The following is an 18,434-nucleotide window of genomic DNA, read 5'->3' as shown; positions in this document are numbered from 1 at the left end:
CAACGTTCCGCCCGGAAACAAAGGTTCCGCCTCTGGGGACATGGAGAGATGGCTTGGTAGAAATCACTAGCTTATTTTGTGTCTAGCAATAGTGTACTTGTGGATGACCGTGCACAAAAAATAAACTAGATATGGTGCTGTGAGTTACACTGCATATTTTTGCATTTCAAACTGCCCTAGTCTGCATTGTTGCCTTAAACCTGCACAGCCTGTCCTGTACACTGATTTTTATGGGTTTAAATAATTGGGGGTGGGCTGCATGTCATTGAAAACCACATACAATACTGTACAGACAGGGCATCATGGGCTTGTGATGGCCATCTCTGGGTAAGTAGGGAGGTGGGATGTTGGAGCATCTTGATAAATGTAGTTCTCAGTCAACTGGTAGGACACAGACTGAAAATACACACTGATGAACTGCACTAAAATAAGTGCAAACCTGCTTCATTTCTTGTAAGCATTACTATTTAATAGGGCTATATGTTTTCAGCATAGACATGCAAAATAATTTATGTAATTGATTTCCAAAAAATAGTGTTGGTCCTATTGATCAAGCATTGGATGGTATCCCAAATTTATTTAAAAGAAAGAAAAATTGGTAGCTGATTGCTTATGGATTTTAGTATTTCGCATTTTAAAATTGAGTTAGATCACCAAATTTCAAATGTTAGAGTTTTCAATAAGTTTTAGGTTCAGAATTCAGATCTCTTAATCCTCCCATGGGCAATTAAAAGTCTAAAACTAAAAACAGTTGGACTGTTATGGGTGTTGGGCTAATTTATTTGAGTTTGTTGGAAAATATAGACCAGATTGTAAAAAAAACTCCACATACAGGGAAATATGCTAAACCTGGAATTGTGGAGAATTAACAAGTGAATTTCAAATGTCAAGCTCAAATTGCTGAGTTGGAGACATTCTGCATCTCACCTAATTTCCGCTTTTTGACCACTCTGGATCAAGACATCAACTTACCCATCCCTCCTCCTCAAAACCGCTAGAGCTTTCTCTCACAACAACCCCAGATATGAAACTGTCAGCGATCAGAGGTCCTTTCTACTATAAGCCTACCCATTTTCAGAAAAAGTGTAAAACACACCTCTGACATTGCTTCCCTTAAGCCCAAACGTCTTTGTTGTTTTCTAACCCTACCCTCCTCCCTATCTATTCTAGACTCGTAATATTTCTACATTTTCTTAATAATAAAATAATAATAAAGTATTTAACCAGGAAATGCACATTCAGATTACTCTGGTTTTCAGGTACGTCCTGGGGATGTTACCTTAGCCCAACATCCAGGAGTTGTTACTCATTTTATCTATCTCGGAAGGATGAAGGGCTGAGTGAACCCTGACGGGATTCAAACCTGAACAAATTCTGCTGATGATGCATTAGCTCACCTTACTATCTCACCAGCAAAATGCTCTTGTTCCACATTCAATTAGCACCATGATCCAGGGATTGAAAAATATCATAGTGAATAAAGCACACCAAGTATAACACTAGGTATTTACAGATAGTTGCAAGTAGATGGTGAGACAACCTAGGCTCGAATTTAGGAATGTCATATCCTTGTTAATGTGTAATTTCACCGACTAGTAGTGACTTAACATAATGAAACCCTTCACTCTTTATCTGCTTTTAGTTGACTAGGAATTTAGAAATATAAATAAGTTATCTATTAGAATATATGCTAAAATGATAATTGTGAAGAATAAAAAGATAATTACAAGTTTTAGGCAAAAATAGCAAAATTTAATAAATAACCAGTCAGAGAATGTTTCCAGTGGGCTATCTTGTCCAAAATGTGCACGTCCCTAATCTATACTCCACCAATAATCCTGAATGTTCATACCGTTGTGAAAGTGGTGTGATGCTACTTTATAAATTAAAGAAATTATCAAGGTTGATTTTAATAGGGGTTAATATAGACTATGGGCATTGCAAAATGTAAATATTCATGTTTAAAAGACAGTCAACTATAAATTGATCTGGTAGTATTTGCAGTATAAAATTGCTCCTTTTCCTACAAATCGTATAATTGGAGTGTGGTGGGGGAGCTATAGGGTGATGACCCTTATGGACCCTTGCAACAGTCCATTGTTCATGTACAAGGCAGCATCTGGGTCTCTGAGCGTGAAAGTCTATCTGCCATCAATAGATGGGAGGATCATACTAAAATTTGGTGACCTCACTGCTTCACTATCCTTGTAAAAAGGACAAATCAAGCTTTGACGTAATTTATTTTTGGGCATTTTGGGCACTAAACGTGCTGATGCCACTACATTACAATAACTACTTGTGTGTTTTTTAGTACAATAAAGTGCCAATGTAAAAAAACATACGTACATACAAATCTAAAAACACGTGTATAAAAATGTTCAGCCATTGAAATCGTTAATACAGGTTTCTTCTGTTACAGCTGACCAATGTACTTGCCTCCTTTTTACATGCTCTTGCGTCACTGAAAGCACCTCCAAACCTACCTACTGTCAGAATGATCTAAATTATAGCTTCCCTTGTCCATGGCAGTGCAACAATGCTGCATTGTTACTGGACACATGCACTTGTGTGTTCTAGGGCAACTAAAACTCACATAATTCATCATCCATTTAGTTTGCTATCTAAACCCAAAAATTAAATGAGACTGGTACCCCATTGTGTGTTCTCTTGTGTTTGGTTATTCTTTGTAACTTGTCTCACATTATTCTGATCCCTGGTTTCCCTGACGTTTTACTACATCAGCACTTTATACCACTAAAATGTCCACCAGGATTTATTGTAACCTTACTGTATAAACCCTTTCATTGCACAAAATATCCATAAATATTTACCTTGCATTCTGATTTGATGTATGTGTTTTATATAAGATACTTTCATAGAGTTGGGTTGTAGGAGACAGAAGTTATTCATCATGGTTTTAATTAGCACAATATGTTTTTTTTTCTTTGCGTTTACTCAACTTTTGACATTTCTGTTTATGGGCGTTATGTCAACCACAGTTGTACTTTCAGTTATTTTCAGTTCAAAACTATGTTCAACCGTGGCAGGAATTCCCACTATGCAGTGTTAAATTTCTTCAGAAGAGGAGGAAATGTTTACATATTTGTGGCTTTTGTAATGAGGCATCTGTGACTTAGACCAGTTTTCTAACTGGTGTGGTTTGCATTTTGGACTGACTGACCCTTCACCCACAAATACCTGTTGTGTAACTTTTGCATTTTAACAAAGGTGCCTTCAAAAACTCCATACTGCAGTACTGTAATTGATTAAATATTTTACCAGCTAATATCTAACACAAATGTAGCCATGTGATTTGTGCCAGACATCTAATGTTGACAGATATTTATTGGATACATATCACCTGCTCATATTGATTGTTGGCAAAAACAAATTCTGTCCTACAATATGTAAAATTCAAATGCTGCAAAAGGTAAACTAAAAACATGAGTCACTTAAGTGTCCCACAAGATATATGTCCATAAAATATTATGGTGGATCTGGCAACCCTACTTTATACATCCTAACATTTCAAATTTAGTGTGAGAAGGAGGTTGGCTGATGTGAGAAATTTTAGGTGACTTACTAATAACGACTTATGTAACTAAATTTTAAATTAGAACAGGAGCAATGTATCTTATTTAAACAGACTGAACACATTTATTGTAGTTTAGAAGAACACTATTACAAAGATGTATTCCTAACACTATAGTGTCCCTCTGCCCCCCTCCCCCCATGGCTATTAAAGGGTTAAAAAAAACAGAATATTTTACAAATTATCTTATTTAAGCTCCATCTCCTCTAACATCATCATATGGGAGAACCAAAGGCGGATTAGGCCTTCCCGAGTCAATGCTTTCCTATGGGCATCCTAAACCCCTTAGCCCTGCAGTGTTCTACATTGCAGGGCTTAGGAGACAGGGACACTGCGCCCAGACCACTTCCATGAGATGAAGTGGTCTGAGTGCCTATAGTGTCCCTTTAAAGACACGATACTGGGATAATTTTTGCCGTGGAGCTCCGTTATACACTCAGACACACCAACAGCATGGAGCTCCTGCAAAAGAGGGACCAAGGGATTCGGCTCTAATTAGGGATGCCTGGGAGCCATGCTACCGGCACCTCATGCTGACACCATCAATAGGTCTATTAACTCTACTGTGAAATGTTGAGAAATTTAATTAAAATAAAATCTGCACATTTTAATACCAAGCATGAAATAAATATCAACAGCAATATACCGGCCAGCACCCTGGGCAGTACATGCTGAAAGCAGGCATTACCCAGGAGAGGTGACAGGCTGAACCATCCCATCAATGACATTCAGTAAGTTATGTAACAGGAGCTGAACTCAAAAAGAAACAAAACACAAGTGGATAAAATAAGCTTTATTGTATCTCATATAAATAGTCACAGTTTCCAATGTAAATATTCCTATAGACCTCTCGGGAGAAAGGAGGTTTTATGGTGACAATGACACTAACAGACCATTGTAATAATGTACACAATGTACACAACGAGCTCGACACTGCATTGTGTAAAAAAAATGGCCGACTTCCGGTGAACGGACCAATCACAGCCCTCCTTGAGGAATCCGCCCCTCCGCATGCGTAAATTTACGAACAAAGAGGATCGGAGTGCGCGTGCCCCGCCGGGACTCGCTGTTACCACGGTAACCAGGGATGCCGCGCCTGCGCGAACGGACCCGTTGCCATGGTGACAGTTTTAGGTTTGTTTTAGATTTAACCGCAGCCGCAAGATGGAGGAAGCACCACCGGCTCCGGTCCTGCTGTATGGAGAGGCGGAGGGGATGGCGCAGAGTCTGCAGACATTCACAATAAAGGACACAGGCTCTGCAGGGTGAGGCACTCACAGCCATGGCAACAAAATATAATATCATGTTTTTGGCAATACTTCCACAGGGTGAGAGGCTGCACGTGAAAAGTGCTGTCTTCCTATGAAAACTGTGTGCGGTGCAAGAAAGAAATCGATTCACTAATCAATATTCACTGCATGGTTAGCTGATTGACCTCCCTCCACCATGTGCATTATATACATCCACAATGCAACAGGTTTCATGTGCCCAACACCCAGCATACCCAGGAAGTGATATGTGTCTCCAGTGTACTTAAAGGACCACTATAGTGCCAGGAAAACATAGTCGTTTTCCTGGCACTATAGTGCCCTGAGGGTGCCCCCACCCTCAGGGTCCCCTTCCCGCTGGGCTGGATGGTGAGGAAGGGGTTAAACTTACCTCTTTCTCCAGCGCCAGGCGGGGAGCTCTCCTCTCCGCCTCCTCAGCTGAATGCGCCGCGCGCGCATTCAGCCAGTCTCATAGGAAAGCATTTACAATGCTTTCCTATGGACGCTGGTGTCTTCTCACTGTGATTTTCAATGAGTAAGCCACTAGAGGCTGGATTAACCCTAATATAAACATAGCAGTTTCTTCTATATGTTTATTGAAGAAAGGGTTAATCCTAGCTGGACCTGGCACCCAGACCACTTCATTAAGCTGAAGTGGTCTGGGTGCCTATAGTGGTCCATTAAATCATGGTAGATCTAACAACTTCATAGGAAGGAGTTATGGGATCTCTGGTACATCAGGAGCTTTGGACTACAACTTCCCTGATGCTCAGCCAGTCAATGCTCAACATTTACAGTGTTATTTACTAAAGCGAGAATTCAACGTGAATATAAAATTTAAGGTCAAAATAGGCAACAAATTCTCTAAGTCAGTGCTTTCAGTTCAGCTACTTTGGCCTTAAAGGGGCACTATAGGCACCCAGAATACTTCAGCTTATTCAAGTCGTCTGGGTGCAGTATCCCAGGTTCCTTAAAAGGACACTGCAGGCACCCAGACCACTTCTGCTCATTGGAGTGGTCTGGGTGCCAACTCCCACTACCCTTAACCCTGCAATTGTAATTATTGCAGTTTTCATAAACTGCAATATTTACCTTGCAGGGTTAACTCCTCCTCTAGTGGCTGTCTACTAGACAGCCACTAGAGGGCACTTCCGTATTTATAGCACATGAAAAGTGTGCTATAGAGTCGCTGGACGTACTCACGATATGTGAGGACCTCCAGCGTCGCTAAAATACTCATAAGAAAGCCTTGAAAGCATTTTTCAATGCTTTCCTATGGGGAGGTCTACTGCGCATGCGCGGCAATGTCCCGCACAAGCATTAGGTCACCCCGGTCGGCGGCCGCGCATGCTCATCATACCCTGACCCAGCGCTGGATACAGGTAAGTCACTGAAGGGGTTTCAACCCCTTCAGCAACCTGGGAGGGAGAGGGGACCTGCAGTGCCAGGAAAACGACTTGTTTTCCTGGCACTGGAGAGTCCCTTTAATCCTGCAGTTTTGATAAACTACAACAATTACCTTTTGCGGTTAACTCCACCTCTAGTGGCCAATAGAGGGACTTCCGGGTCGTTAGGTGACGTTTGGTTGCCTACTTGACACTGGACTAACTCATGTAATGCATGAGGACATCCAGCATCACCCAAAACCCCATAGGAAATCGTTATACATAGTCCTAAGGAGCAGAGGCGTGGTCTGAACCAACGCCAAGGGATAGCGGTGCTGGAATCAGCTAGGTGACAGAAGGGGTTTTTAACCCCCAGTGTTCGAGGTACAACTTTGGAAACATATATACCCCACTATTGAATTAAAATGAACGATCAGGACCAGAAAGCCTTTTTATTATTGCAGCAGCTCCATTTATGAAGGGAGTTGCTGTTTTTTCTGCAAGAAAATTCCACAGGTCCAGTTGGGAATAGCTTTTAAAAAATAGTCTTGTGTGCCAGGTCTCTGATATTTTTTATGCACTGCTTCAGCATCCAGATGAATAAGGATTAATAGAAAAGCAGAAGTAAAGCCCTGCAGGTGTGGACTCTTTTTGTGTCTTATGGTTCTGGATAGTGTTTAGATGGTAAATACACTGACGCTGCTCTCCTATGAAATCTTTGCTTCAGGTTGGTGATCGTTTGTGTCACTTGACAAAAGTTTAGATAATGTGGATGTAAACATCTACATTAGCTGTCCACCCTTGGATGTCTGTGACAGGCTGTGAGTCTTGCAATAAAAAGAGCTTGGAGAGAGTAAGTATAACAAATAAAGCAGTACCCAGTTAGTGACATAAGAGAAGTGATTAATGGATCAATCCCAATGATAAGAACTGGAAGACCAGTACATTCTGTTGACCCCCTATGGGGGCATAAAACAGATATTTTTCAACATTAAGTGTTCATTTTTGTCCTTCAGATGGTTCAAACAACATGAATACATCGAGAAGCTTAACATGCAGGCTATCCTAAATGCATCTACAGGACAAGAGGAGATTATTAAGGAACTGCTGGTCACTCATGGAAAGGTAATCCATTGCCTACCTCTCATGCTACATACAGACAAGAACTAAACAGCCTTTTATAATCACAATCATACTCCATACTCAATAAATAGACTCACACTGGCCTATTACAGAGCAGGCTGTACTGTCCTACTTTCACCAAGTGAGAATAATTTCTATTGTCCCTATTACAAGTCTCAATTTTTTGTTGTCCCTCAGATTCCTACTTTAATCCATGAGCTGATTGCTGTGGAAATATGGAAACTCAAAGTGTTCCCTGTTCTATGTCAGTTGCAAGACTTTCAACCTAAGAGTACATTTCCTCTCTACATGGTGGTAAGTTCTCCTTGTTTCTTCCTAGAAAGGATTGGCAAATAGGAACACTGTGTACTTGTATGCTCCGACAATGTTTGTGCTGCAATAAAGAGGGGAAAGAGGAGAAAGCTAGGATAAAGAGGATATTTGAAATAGAGGAAAGTTCAGGTTAGCTGAAATAAGGGTAATGCTGTGAAAAAGGGAACCTATCTGGAATAAAATGGAATAGTTAACATAAACTAAGAGGGGAGGAATGGAATTATTGTAGAAAAGTGCCTTGGCAAAGGGAGAAGAAATGTGACATTAAGGTATGTAGAAGACAGTACAATTATTGATATGGCACAGACATATTATACAGTGCTGTACAATAGGTAAAACAAGACAAACAATTACAAATGAAAAATAGATCAAATACACAAAATGTGGCTATGTAAGTGTGTAGCAAAAAATGCTATGGACAACCTGAGTGGAAACTCCTTATACCACTCTATAAAATGCTAAACATATACATACAGTAGGTGGGACACACTTCTGCTGGTTCTAAATGGAAATAAATAGAACATAGGGTAATATAGCCAATATAATGTATATAAAATAGGTATGGATAACAGATACTCAGAAACATGGAGCCAAATCCATACATATGGCTCTCATGTTTAGCGCTGAGGGACTCTTTGTAGGATGTCCGCGATCCTTCTTTCAGCTGGTATGTAGCACAAACGGAGTAGAAGGTCCTTCTTAGGTAAGTAAAACACTTTATTACATCAAATATGCACTAAACTGTATGCAAAAAAATATTAAAATAGACTTAAAAACATATAAAAGTCTAAAATAAAAAGTGTAGTCCAATTATGTCAAAACACTCTGGTAAGTCCAAATATAAATCTAGGTAATGGACAGATAATTCTGAAACGCGTTTCGCCCTGCAAGGGCTTCCTAAGTCGGTGTATAAGACAAACAATTAGTTGTAACAAAATATGTTTGACATAGAAGAACAGTAGGTGAAGTGAGCCCAAACAAGCTTACAATCTAAAAGAATGAGGGACAAATCCAGAGAGGGAAGTAAGGGAATCAAATTACCTGGACATACCTGAAAGGATGAGAGACAGCAAGGAAGGTTTTTAGAGATGAGGAGTTAAGGGGTGAGCTGATAGGCTTCTCTAAAGCAGTATTTGTTGGAGGAATTTAATTAGAGATTGAAGGTTTTAGTCAAAGATGGGACAGTCACAGATGAGAGAGAGTGAAAAATGTGTGAGGCAAAGGGATAAGGGGGACGCGTGGTAGGGTAGGAAGAAAGTGCAGAAACCTCCTATTCAGAAACTGAGGAGAATAAACTAAGTACAGCAAGTAAGGCGATTTCTCAACCTATTCTGTGAAGTAGAATGCAAAATTGATAGCAGTGAGATTAGTAGATGGTGAAGGCTATGTAGGGCACATTAGTGAATTAAAGGTTTGAAAGAGGTATTTGGGGTCGCACGAGAAGGTGAAGATGAGAAAGGTGAAGTATGTTTTATTTTTTGTTTTGTTTTTTATGAGAAAGGGCAGAGGTGTAGGAATGCAACATAAGTCAATTATACTATGAGACTTCCTCCAGTAATGTTCCCTCACGCTCGAGCACCTTTGTAGGTTCAGGTGGATATTGGTTGGTGTTTAGTGTTTACTAGGGTTGGCAGTGAGTGGACATCAGATGTATTGTACAGTGGGCTTTAGACTTAATCATTCTTACTATCATTGGACCAGAGAGAGAGTTCAATCTCATTGGAGTATGTTCCGCGAGTGAGCTCACTCTCATTGGAACACACTAGCAAAGCAGCCCCACACTCATTGGAGGAAACAGACAGACCGGATTATTTACTAGAGTGAGAATTCAAAGTACATTTCCAATTTAAGGCTACAGCAGCTGTATCCATTTTGGATATTTTGACCTTAACCCCTTAAGGACCAAACTTCTGGAATAAAAGGGAATCATGACATGTCACACATGTCATGTGTCCTTAAGGGGTTAAAGGATCGCTATAGTGTCAGGAAAACAAACCCCTTCAGCAGCTTACCTTAATCCAGCACCGGGCTCCCTCGGCGCTGGTGACCTCTCCTCCCCCGCCGACTTCAACTCCCGAGTGGAGAGGAATGCGCATGCGCAGCAAGAGCCGCGCGCGCATTCTAACAGTCCATAGGAAAGCATGAACGTTCTGCACGCTGGATGCGAATTTCGCAGCCAGCGTCGCAGAAGCGCCTCTAGCGGCTGTCAGGAAGACAGCCACTAGAGGTTGGATTAACCCTACTATGTAAACATAGCAGTTTCTCTGAAACTGCTATGTTTACATGTGAAGGGTTAAAACCTGAGGGACCTGGCACCCAGACCACTTCATTGAGCTGAAGTGGTCTGGGTGACTATAGTGTCCATTTAAATCTAAAATTCACTTTAAATTCTCACTTTAGTGAATAACCCTGATAGTGTTCCTACTGTCATCTGAATATACTGCCAGCCAAATGTATAGCTAGCAATATGGTCTGTGGCCATATGTTATTGCTCAAGTTTTTCTGATTACATTTTAACTGATTTGGTAAACAAAGTCTTAAATCACCATTAAGGCCATTGTCAATACAATTAATCAGTTGGATCAATCAATCATTTTCCCACAGATACACCATGAAGCTACAATTATTAACCTATTGGAGACCATCTTCTACCATAAGGTAAGCAGAGTCTACTCAGGACAGATTTGATATTTATTTTCAGCTTTATCTGTATCTTGTTATCAAAAATACAAAACTATTATCCCCAGCAGATTTTCCCCTCCTGCGATTGAAGGCACACTCCACTGCCAAAATATTTTTTCAAAATCGCAGTTTAGTATATATGCCCTCTATAAAAACATGCATGCATTTAATTATGTGTTTTTACTTTGTGTTATATTTTAAAACAGTTTGCAAACACTGCAGATCTCTTGTTTGAAACTTTTGCAAGCCCTCTCCTTCTAATCCCACCCTTTCTGTGGCTGTCCAATCATAGACTTTCCAATGCAGTTTAATGAGCCATCTTTGCAAGGCAGGTCCTCTGGACAATTGCTGCTTCTTGAGTTTAGCTCCACTGAGCCAAACAAACCAGGAAGTAACAGAACCAGTTGTCTGATTGACGGCAAGGGGGTGTAACAAAGTTAATTTTTAAAAGTGTAATTTTCGCTTGAAATCTGCACTTTTTGTAAAATAAACACCCTCTTCACTCATAAAGCCCTCCAGCAAGCTAACATGCTTTATGGGTCTAGAGTGTCCATTTAACACATGTTCTCAAGTGAAGTATTTCAATGGAAAGCATTCATTCTAAAACTTTCATTAGACTCTAATGTGTAGCATTAGAACCTTGTGTATAAGATCTCGAACTTCAGCAATTTAAAAATGCATTTCAAAAACCCAGTGACTGAACTGACATATCCTAATGATAGGCTTTCTTCTCAATGCTTTATCACGATTAATTTTGATATCATTTTCAGTACTATTTAATCTTTTATAACCTATAATTTAAATATTTGATAGCAGAAAAGGTGTGTTTGATACACCCAGTCCTGTCCGTTCCAGGAAAACCTCAGGTCATATTTTTTTGTTTGTTTTTTACTTCATAGAATTAAACCTTTTGCAAAAATCTGTTTGTAAATAATTCATATTAAGATGGAGACTACACATACACTGTGTTTACGTGGTAGAGATCACCCTTTTACTGGACAGCTAGCCATGGAAATGAAAATTAAATTATGCTATAATAAATTAATTGACAGTATTTAAAGGGCAATGATTCTGACTCTGGGTATAGAGTTACAGTTTACTAAACATTACATGTCCAAATCTAAAATGCAGATCATATGTGGGCAGCTATTAAAGATCAGGAGTTGCTAAAAAGTAAATCCCCCAGCTGTTCTTTAACTACAACAGAATACTTTGCCATCCATAAGGTAATGCAGAGATGGAAAATAAGCGATATGTTGATATTGATTTTTTTTTCGTGATAGGACGTATGTGAGTCTGCTGAGGAGCTAGCCCTGGATCTCATTGATTACTGCCACCGAAAACTTACCATGTTGGCATCAAAGAGTTCAGATGGAATTAAACAAACAAAGGAAAGGCTTCTTGATAACATTTCCAGCGAGGCTTCAACCTTGGAGGTGTGTGGCAAATTTGGGGGCAAGATGGGCCAGTTTTGGAATTCCCCAACAAGCTTTCAAGACATTTTTGCTGTTTAAGTGTTTCATGATTAAGCTTTATGTATCACATTTAATTTACTGCTATATTTTAGCTTGAATTACAGACAAATTCGATTACACACTGTTTGCCCTATTTTTACAAATCAGTCATTACTTTTTATATAGAACACATAATGTGTTTGACACAAGTTATTCATTAAAGTGAGAATTGTCTGGAATCCAAAGTTAATTTCAAATTTATGGCCAAAGTAACTAAACTAGAATTTGTTTTTAGTTTGGCTATTTTGACCGTACATTTTAGATTCACTTTGGATTTCAGACAATTCTCAATTCGGTGAATAATACTTCTAGAATGGTCAGGTGACAATAATACCTTTAGCATTTTGCATTATTTGAATGATTCATTTGACAAATTACCTTTTGTATTTGTTCATTATTCTCCTGTGTTCTTAATATTCTTTGCAAAAATAGTTCTGGTTTTGTCTGTGTATATTGTAGACAAAGAGTGGTCTAAAAGTGGGCTAACTCCTTAGGCAGGAAATGGTTAATTGATCCCATGTTTACCCATTATTTGACTTATTGTTGTGTCTTTCCTTAGGAACTGAAGTTGCAAGCAGAAGATCTTGAATTTGACATTGCATTAAAGTGTCTGTCAGTCCTCCGTTATATCACTGATCACACTGACAGGTAAGTGGTCAATGTGCACACATAGTAGAAATTGATCATGAGAGACCATGTACACACAAGAACGATATACCCCATACTTGGTAGACATTCTACCCATATTGTGTATAGTAAGAATGACTTTCTGTCAACAGTTTGCCTCTCAGTGTGACGACTCGGCTGCTGAACACCCACAATCTACCCTGTGTGCTAGTAGAACTGCTTCAACACTGTCCATGGAGTCGCAGACACAAAGGTACAAATCCACATAACTGTACTTCATATGGCTGTGACTGTATTCATTGCAAGATTCTCATTTGACTGAATGTTACCAGGTGACTATGTTGCTGAATCAACGAATAGGAGTTAAATTACTGCTGATTCTCGTTCAGTTGTTTGTCATATGATTAAATGTACAAAGCATAGAAGAGAGCAACTTCCTTGAATTAATCTGTGTTACATACAAGGTATGGGTCTCTTCTTTATGGAGGTACTAATGACATGCATTTTTCAGTTATTTTTTTTTTAATTCTTTATTTTTGTTGTGCGTGAGTTTATAACATTCGCATTACCCCAAAGGCAATCCTCTAGCGCAATAAAACAGTTGAACACATAGGTACATGGTAGGTCAGGCACATTTTCGTATGGTTAGTAACATAAATCATTCAAGAGGTGTATAATATAGACACATATACGTTGGTTCTAAGCTGGTACATTCAGATTGCTGAAACCCCAGTAGTAAAAATTGGGTTGTGATGCCTCTGGGAGTGGGTCTCTTGTAAGTTGCAGGCAGTCAATATAGAGCGTGCCATGCTCTTGAGAGGCCAGAGATAGGTAAGGGTGTCCTAGAGTAATATAGTTGCCGTGTTGTTTATCTGCGTTGGATCCTATAGAGACCTCAGTGGTCAGGAAAAGGGTAAAACCGCAGCGAACTGTATTTTGGGGGTCAATGTTAGCAGTCCTTGGTACTGTTGAGGTTAATCGGCTGGTTAGTCGGGCAAATGTAGGGTACTGCGGGTGGTCCCGGCTACCTTGTATTTATTACCTTCCCCGTGCCCGACAGGCGCGTGTGCCTGCTATAGACAATTAGTGGTGTTGCTGGGGTTGGAGCGTGGGCCCCTCGGCTCCGTTTAGGTGGTGACCGAGGCGTATGTGACCGGTGTGGTGTTTCGTGGTACAAAAGGGGCACAGTTCGCTGGGTCCCAGCTGTGAGCCGAGGTAGCGGGGCTCGATGACCCTTGGGAGAGCGAGTCCCATGGTAGGGCCAAGGCCTGCAGAAGATCCACTCCGTCTTGTGGGTCGTGGATTTGGTGAGTTGTTTCTCCCTGCTGCACGAGGAATGTGTGAGATGACCGCCAGCAGTATGATATGTTGTGCCGCTGGAGTGTAGCAGTGAGAGGTCGGAGTGATCTACGCCACGCCAGAGTTCCGTTTGACAGGTCATTGTAGAAGGTCAGCTTCGCATTCTCAAATTGTGTAGGGGTTTTCCCCCGGAGGGCGATGAGGATCGATGCTTTGTCTGGTCCATTTTTGAAGGTAAGGTAAGGTAAGGTCCCTTGTGGCCATGTCTGGGGCCTCAGCGGGTTTCGGGATCTTTAATACTTCTGTGGGAGTGATAGGTTTAGTTTGACCTGGGGGCAGTATAATAGTCAGCAGGCTCTTGATCGTGTGCGGTAGTTCTGCCTCCGGTAGCCCCTCCGGGATCCCCCTGACCTTTATGTTGTGTCTCCTTTTCGCGTCCTCCTGGGCATCCATGCGCCGTTCGAGCATTATGTTTTTGCGGCTCACTTCCAGCATGTCTCTCTGCAGTGTGGTGATAGTTCGCTGGTGTTCTTGAGAGGAGTCCTCCAGCACAGCAATTCGGCCCGTGAGGCCCTGCAGCTCTCCCCTTAATGTGGTGACATCCGCGAGGATGTTTTTCTGTAAATCCGCTAGTAGGGTTTTTAGCACCCCGGTGGTTACCAGGTCGGCATCATTGTCAGTCCTTGTTTTGCCTGTCATATTGGCTTCACTTGGGCTGCATGCTTGCCGCCACATTTCCCCTATTGTTAGTCCTGGGGCGTCCCATTGGGCTTGAGGGGTTCCTGAGTGTGGTCGATGGTTAGTGGGGCTATTTTGGCTGTATTTTGGCTTGATTTCTCCGGTTTGAAAACGGAGCTCCAGAGTTGTGCGTCAGTTTGCCTCGGATCTTAGGCTCCGCCCCCCATTTTTCAGTTATATTCATTGTTTTAATATATTTTTTATATGTTAATTATTTAATTTATGCTGTCACTTGTTATTGTATTAATTATTGTATTAATTAGTTGTTTGCACTGGGGTGTGTGTGTGTGTGTATATATATATATATATATATATAACATATGCACTTGTTATTGTGATTTAAAAAAAAAAGGGGGGGCTTGAAAAAGACTCATGTTTGAGCCCAAACGTTGCCTGTTCCAATGTGTGCCCAGATTTTTCTTTGATATTGTGAGTTGGATATGGTCAAATAGAGCTCTGTGAGTGAGAGGTTTTTAATTCACTTGTAAAATTGATCATTGTCTCATAGATTTAAGGGAGAGATTCTCCATCCAATTCAACGTTCATTAAATCGACCAATCATCATTGTAAGGGGGAGAAAATTCAATAAAACAACATTTCTTTTACCTTTTGTTAATATTGATCTCACTTTTTTTCATTCTCTTTTCACTTCATTCATTTCACATCCCTCAGGACAACTACAGAAGTATGAGAGTGGCCGCTGGTTCCCAGTACCAGCAGAGGACCAGCTGAAGATGACCAAGTTGGATGGACAGGCTTGGATAGCTCTCTACAACCTTCTGCTGAGGCCTGAGTGTCAACAGAAATATAACATCAACAACTTCACAAAAGGACAGCTCCTAAAGGTACCATCACTTGCATGGCAAACCACATTGTGTCTTTGCACGTGCCAAGATTCAATATAGGGAAATCTGGGAGAAAGCTAATTTTGTTGAAGAATGGCTCCCTCTCTAAGATCAAATGGAATGTAAATCTTCATCTTGATGGATTATATTAAAGTACTTTTGTTTCTTTAGCTTTGTTCTTTTCTTACTGAAGTCCTTATTGATCAGTTGCCAAATCTTGTGGAACTCCAGCGTTTCCTGAGCCAACTGTCTGTCAGTGAACCAGCTGCACCAAAGAAGGAGTTTATTTTGGAGCAGGTATGGAGAAAGAAGAGGTGTTTAGGGGGCATAGAGGAACTTCTTAATTTTCACAGGCCACCTGTATTAGCAGGATTATTCACCAAACTGTGATTTCAAAGAGAATTGCAGATTTTAGTCCAATATTGCTAGCCAGCTCAGCAAATCCTCATCAAGTCACAGTTGATGAATTACCCTGTAAGTGTTTACCTAAATGATCTATGTGTCTGAACCGATGTTAAAACATGTGTGTGTGTGTGTGTGTGTGTGTGTTTGTTTTACATGTGAGAATTACCTAAATGATCTATGTGTCTGAACCGATGTTACAACGTGTGTGTGTTTTACATGTGAGAATTACCTAAATGATCTATGTGTCTGAACCGATGTTACAACGTGTGTGTGTTTTACATGTGAGAATTACCTAAATGATCTATGTGTCTGAACCGATGTTACAACGTGTGTGTGTGTTTTACATGTGAGAATTACCTAAATGATCTATGTGTCTGAACAGATGTTACAACGTGTGTGTGTTATACATGTGAGAATTAATTGAAATAAGCATGGATTATTATTTTTGTCACATTTTGAGATCCCGACAGCTTTAATAATGCTTCAGTTAATGATATCAGAGAGATTTCTAAAAGTAGCAATGCGAATGCTGACGATCCTAAGAATGATGAGACAGAGAGACCCATGGCTGGGCATAGATCAATCAGATTATAGCCCAAGTATTAGCACAAATAGCTTGCATGAAACAGCAAGTCATTGTTAAGGCAGCCTACAAAAATATTTGCTGGAAATGTGAAAACTGCTGTCTCTGTTCATTTACATATTTTATAAGGCATTGTGGGAGGGTTGTTGATAGACAATCATTCAGAGCCGAGGGGTCTTAGGATATAAGATGATGAATACAGTATATTTGAAAAGATATTCTGGAAGATACTGAGCAATACAATCCTTGTACATTTTATCCGTCTGTCAAATTCTCTTTTACCATTGTTGTATTGCTTGATCAATCAGGTACCAGAGATTTGGGATTCAATAATCAGGAGTAATTCTGGGAAATGGAAGGCAATAGCAAAGCACCAGGTGAAGCATGCATTTTCACCCAGCGATGAGGAATTACAGCTCCAAGCTCAGAGGTGTGTGTATTCCCAACTCCGACTCAGTACAAACCACAATAATCACATGCTCATTTCGCTTGAACTCTGTATTTCAACTTGTTCCCACCAGGTGGGCTCAGACATATAACATGGATGTCATGGAGAACCTCGTTCCAGATAAACCAAAGTGTGGCTCTTGTGGATCAGAAGCAAAAAAACGTTGCTCCAGGTGTCAAAGCGAGTGGTACTGCAATAGGTGAGTGATCCCTAAATTTGTCCTAGAACAAGCGTAGTTTAAAGAATACTGCATGCTAATTTTTAAAGTCTTCTATTCAAATGTTACCCATAAGAAATCCATTGCAGGAGTCCATCTGTTAAACATATTTTATAGAAAAAGGTGGCAAAGGGCTTTGTTTATCCATTTCACACATAGAAGCCTAATAATATTGGGGCTAATTGTCTAACTCTAAACTAAGAATTGTGGAGAATTGTCAAAGGAATTGCAAATGCTTGGCCAGAATAGTCGAACTAGAACAATCTAACAACTCTAATGTTTTTCCATACTCACTCATTTTGGTCTACAATTGCAGTTCTCTTATCATTTTTTCACAACTTCCAGTTTTGTTAATAAACAACATTAATAGATGTACATGGTGGCTAAGTAAAAATTAAGAGGTGAATATTTCCTGGATGTCAGTAATTCACAATGACTGAATGCCAGTTTGATAGGCGATATTGTATGGACAGTATTTGAGAGCACAAATCAGCATCTGTAATAGTGATTTACTACGTAGGCATTACTTGGTGATTCTCTATTATCTGTTGCTAGATCATGTAGCCTTTCTTCCATATTTTATGTCAAACATCTGACACCCTGCATTCTTCAGATTATGGTCTTTATTTTGACTTTTATCATCTGACTCCTGTCTTATCCCCCTCATGGTTATAGTTGCATTGACGTGGGTGCTTTCTCTTTTTTTTAATTGCTTGTCTTGCTTCTGATGTTATATCCTCTCTTCTGTGCAGAGAATGTCAAGTTAAACATTGGCAAAAGCATAAAAAGGTCTGCGATGTGGTGAGTGAATCTTTGAAGAAGATTAAGGAAGAAGTGAAAGCTCATGTGTGAACATCAAGAGCCGATTAGATGTCTGACAACCAAATACTTTGTGCCTTTTTCCATCCCATAACCTCTGAGCTGAATTCCTGGGAATTATTTTGTGTATGCAATTTCCCAGGTTTATTTCTAAATTACCTAGAAAAGAAATGCACCACTTGTCCAATCTCTCATTTGTTATAGCAGAATTAACAAAAGTAATGTTTGTTTCACAAGAGGAATAAGGCATTTTTGGATAGTTCCACAGTGTAAGAGGTGCCCTGGAATTGTTACCAAATTTTGTTCTTCTTTTTCAAAATCAGTTAAAATTACACATGTTCAAAACCATGATAATGTTTCATTGTTATTAAGGTTGTGGCTAAAAAAATATTTGTTCAATCGATATTTATATTTGCAGAAGGAAACAACCAATATTGTTTTTTGTTTTTTCCTTGGCTTGAAAGAAAAAAAGAGTAAACAGGTTTTTGCCACCCAATTACCTCCAAATGATGTAACTGTAATGTTGACAAGATTCAAATTAGCATTTTAATTCATCC

The 18,434-nt window shown here is 39.9% G+C and overlaps 1 protein-coding gene across 2 annotated transcripts; it reads left to right on the top strand.

Annotated features, from left to right (window-relative positions):
* Nucleotides 1-12: 12 nt before the first annotated feature.
* ZMYND10 (zinc finger MYND-type containing 10) lies at nt 13-18,124 on the top strand. Of its 2 annotated transcripts, none has more exons than XM_063426599.1 (12): nt 13-56; nt 7,262-7,370; nt 7,566-7,682; nt 10,305-10,358; nt 11,666-11,818; nt 12,456-12,544; nt 12,676-12,776; nt 15,233-15,405; nt 15,577-15,702; nt 16,702-16,823; nt 16,915-17,040; nt 17,811-18,124. In XM_063426599.1, the coding sequence occupies exons 2-12, from the start codon at nt 7,299-7,301 to the stop codon at nt 17,908-17,910; spliced, it is 1,233 nt and encodes a 410-aa protein (XP_063282669.1). In that variant the 5' UTR covers nt 13-56; nt 7,262-7,298; the 3' UTR covers nt 17,911-18,124. The 2 variants fall into 2 exon arrangements, with proteins under 2 accessions (XP_063282669.1, XP_063282668.1); XM_063426598.1 differs by lacking the exon at nt 13-56 and adding an exon at nt 4,674-4,857.
* The last annotated feature ends 310 nt before the right edge of the window (nt 18,125-18,434 follow it).

Source organism: Pelobates fuscus, chromosome 7 (assembly GCF_036172605.1).
Source record: "Pelobates fuscus isolate aPelFus1 chromosome 7, aPelFus1.pri, whole genome shotgun sequence".
NCBI classification, from domain to species: domain Eukaryota; kingdom Metazoa; phylum Chordata; class Amphibia; order Anura; family Pelobatidae; genus Pelobates; species Pelobates fuscus.
This window is presented reverse-complemented; position numbering and strand designations above follow the sequence as displayed.

What these genes read in the sequence shown, in the direction of transcription:
- ZMYND10 (XM_063426598.1), top strand. Translation starts at nt 4,757, where the DNA reads ATGGAGGAAGCACCACCGGCTCCGGTCCTGCTGTATGGAGAGGCGGAG. An exon ending in AAGGACACAGGCTCTGCAGG is followed by an intron (nt 4,858 to 7,261) that starts GTGAGGCACTCA and finishes TTTGTCCTTCAG; the next exon opens with ATGGTTCAAACAACATGAAT. An exon ending in GCGAGGCTTCAACCTTGGAG is followed by an intron (nt 11,819 to 12,455) that starts GTGTGTGGCAAA and finishes GTCTTTCCTTAG; the next exon opens with GAACTGAAGTTGCAAGCAGA.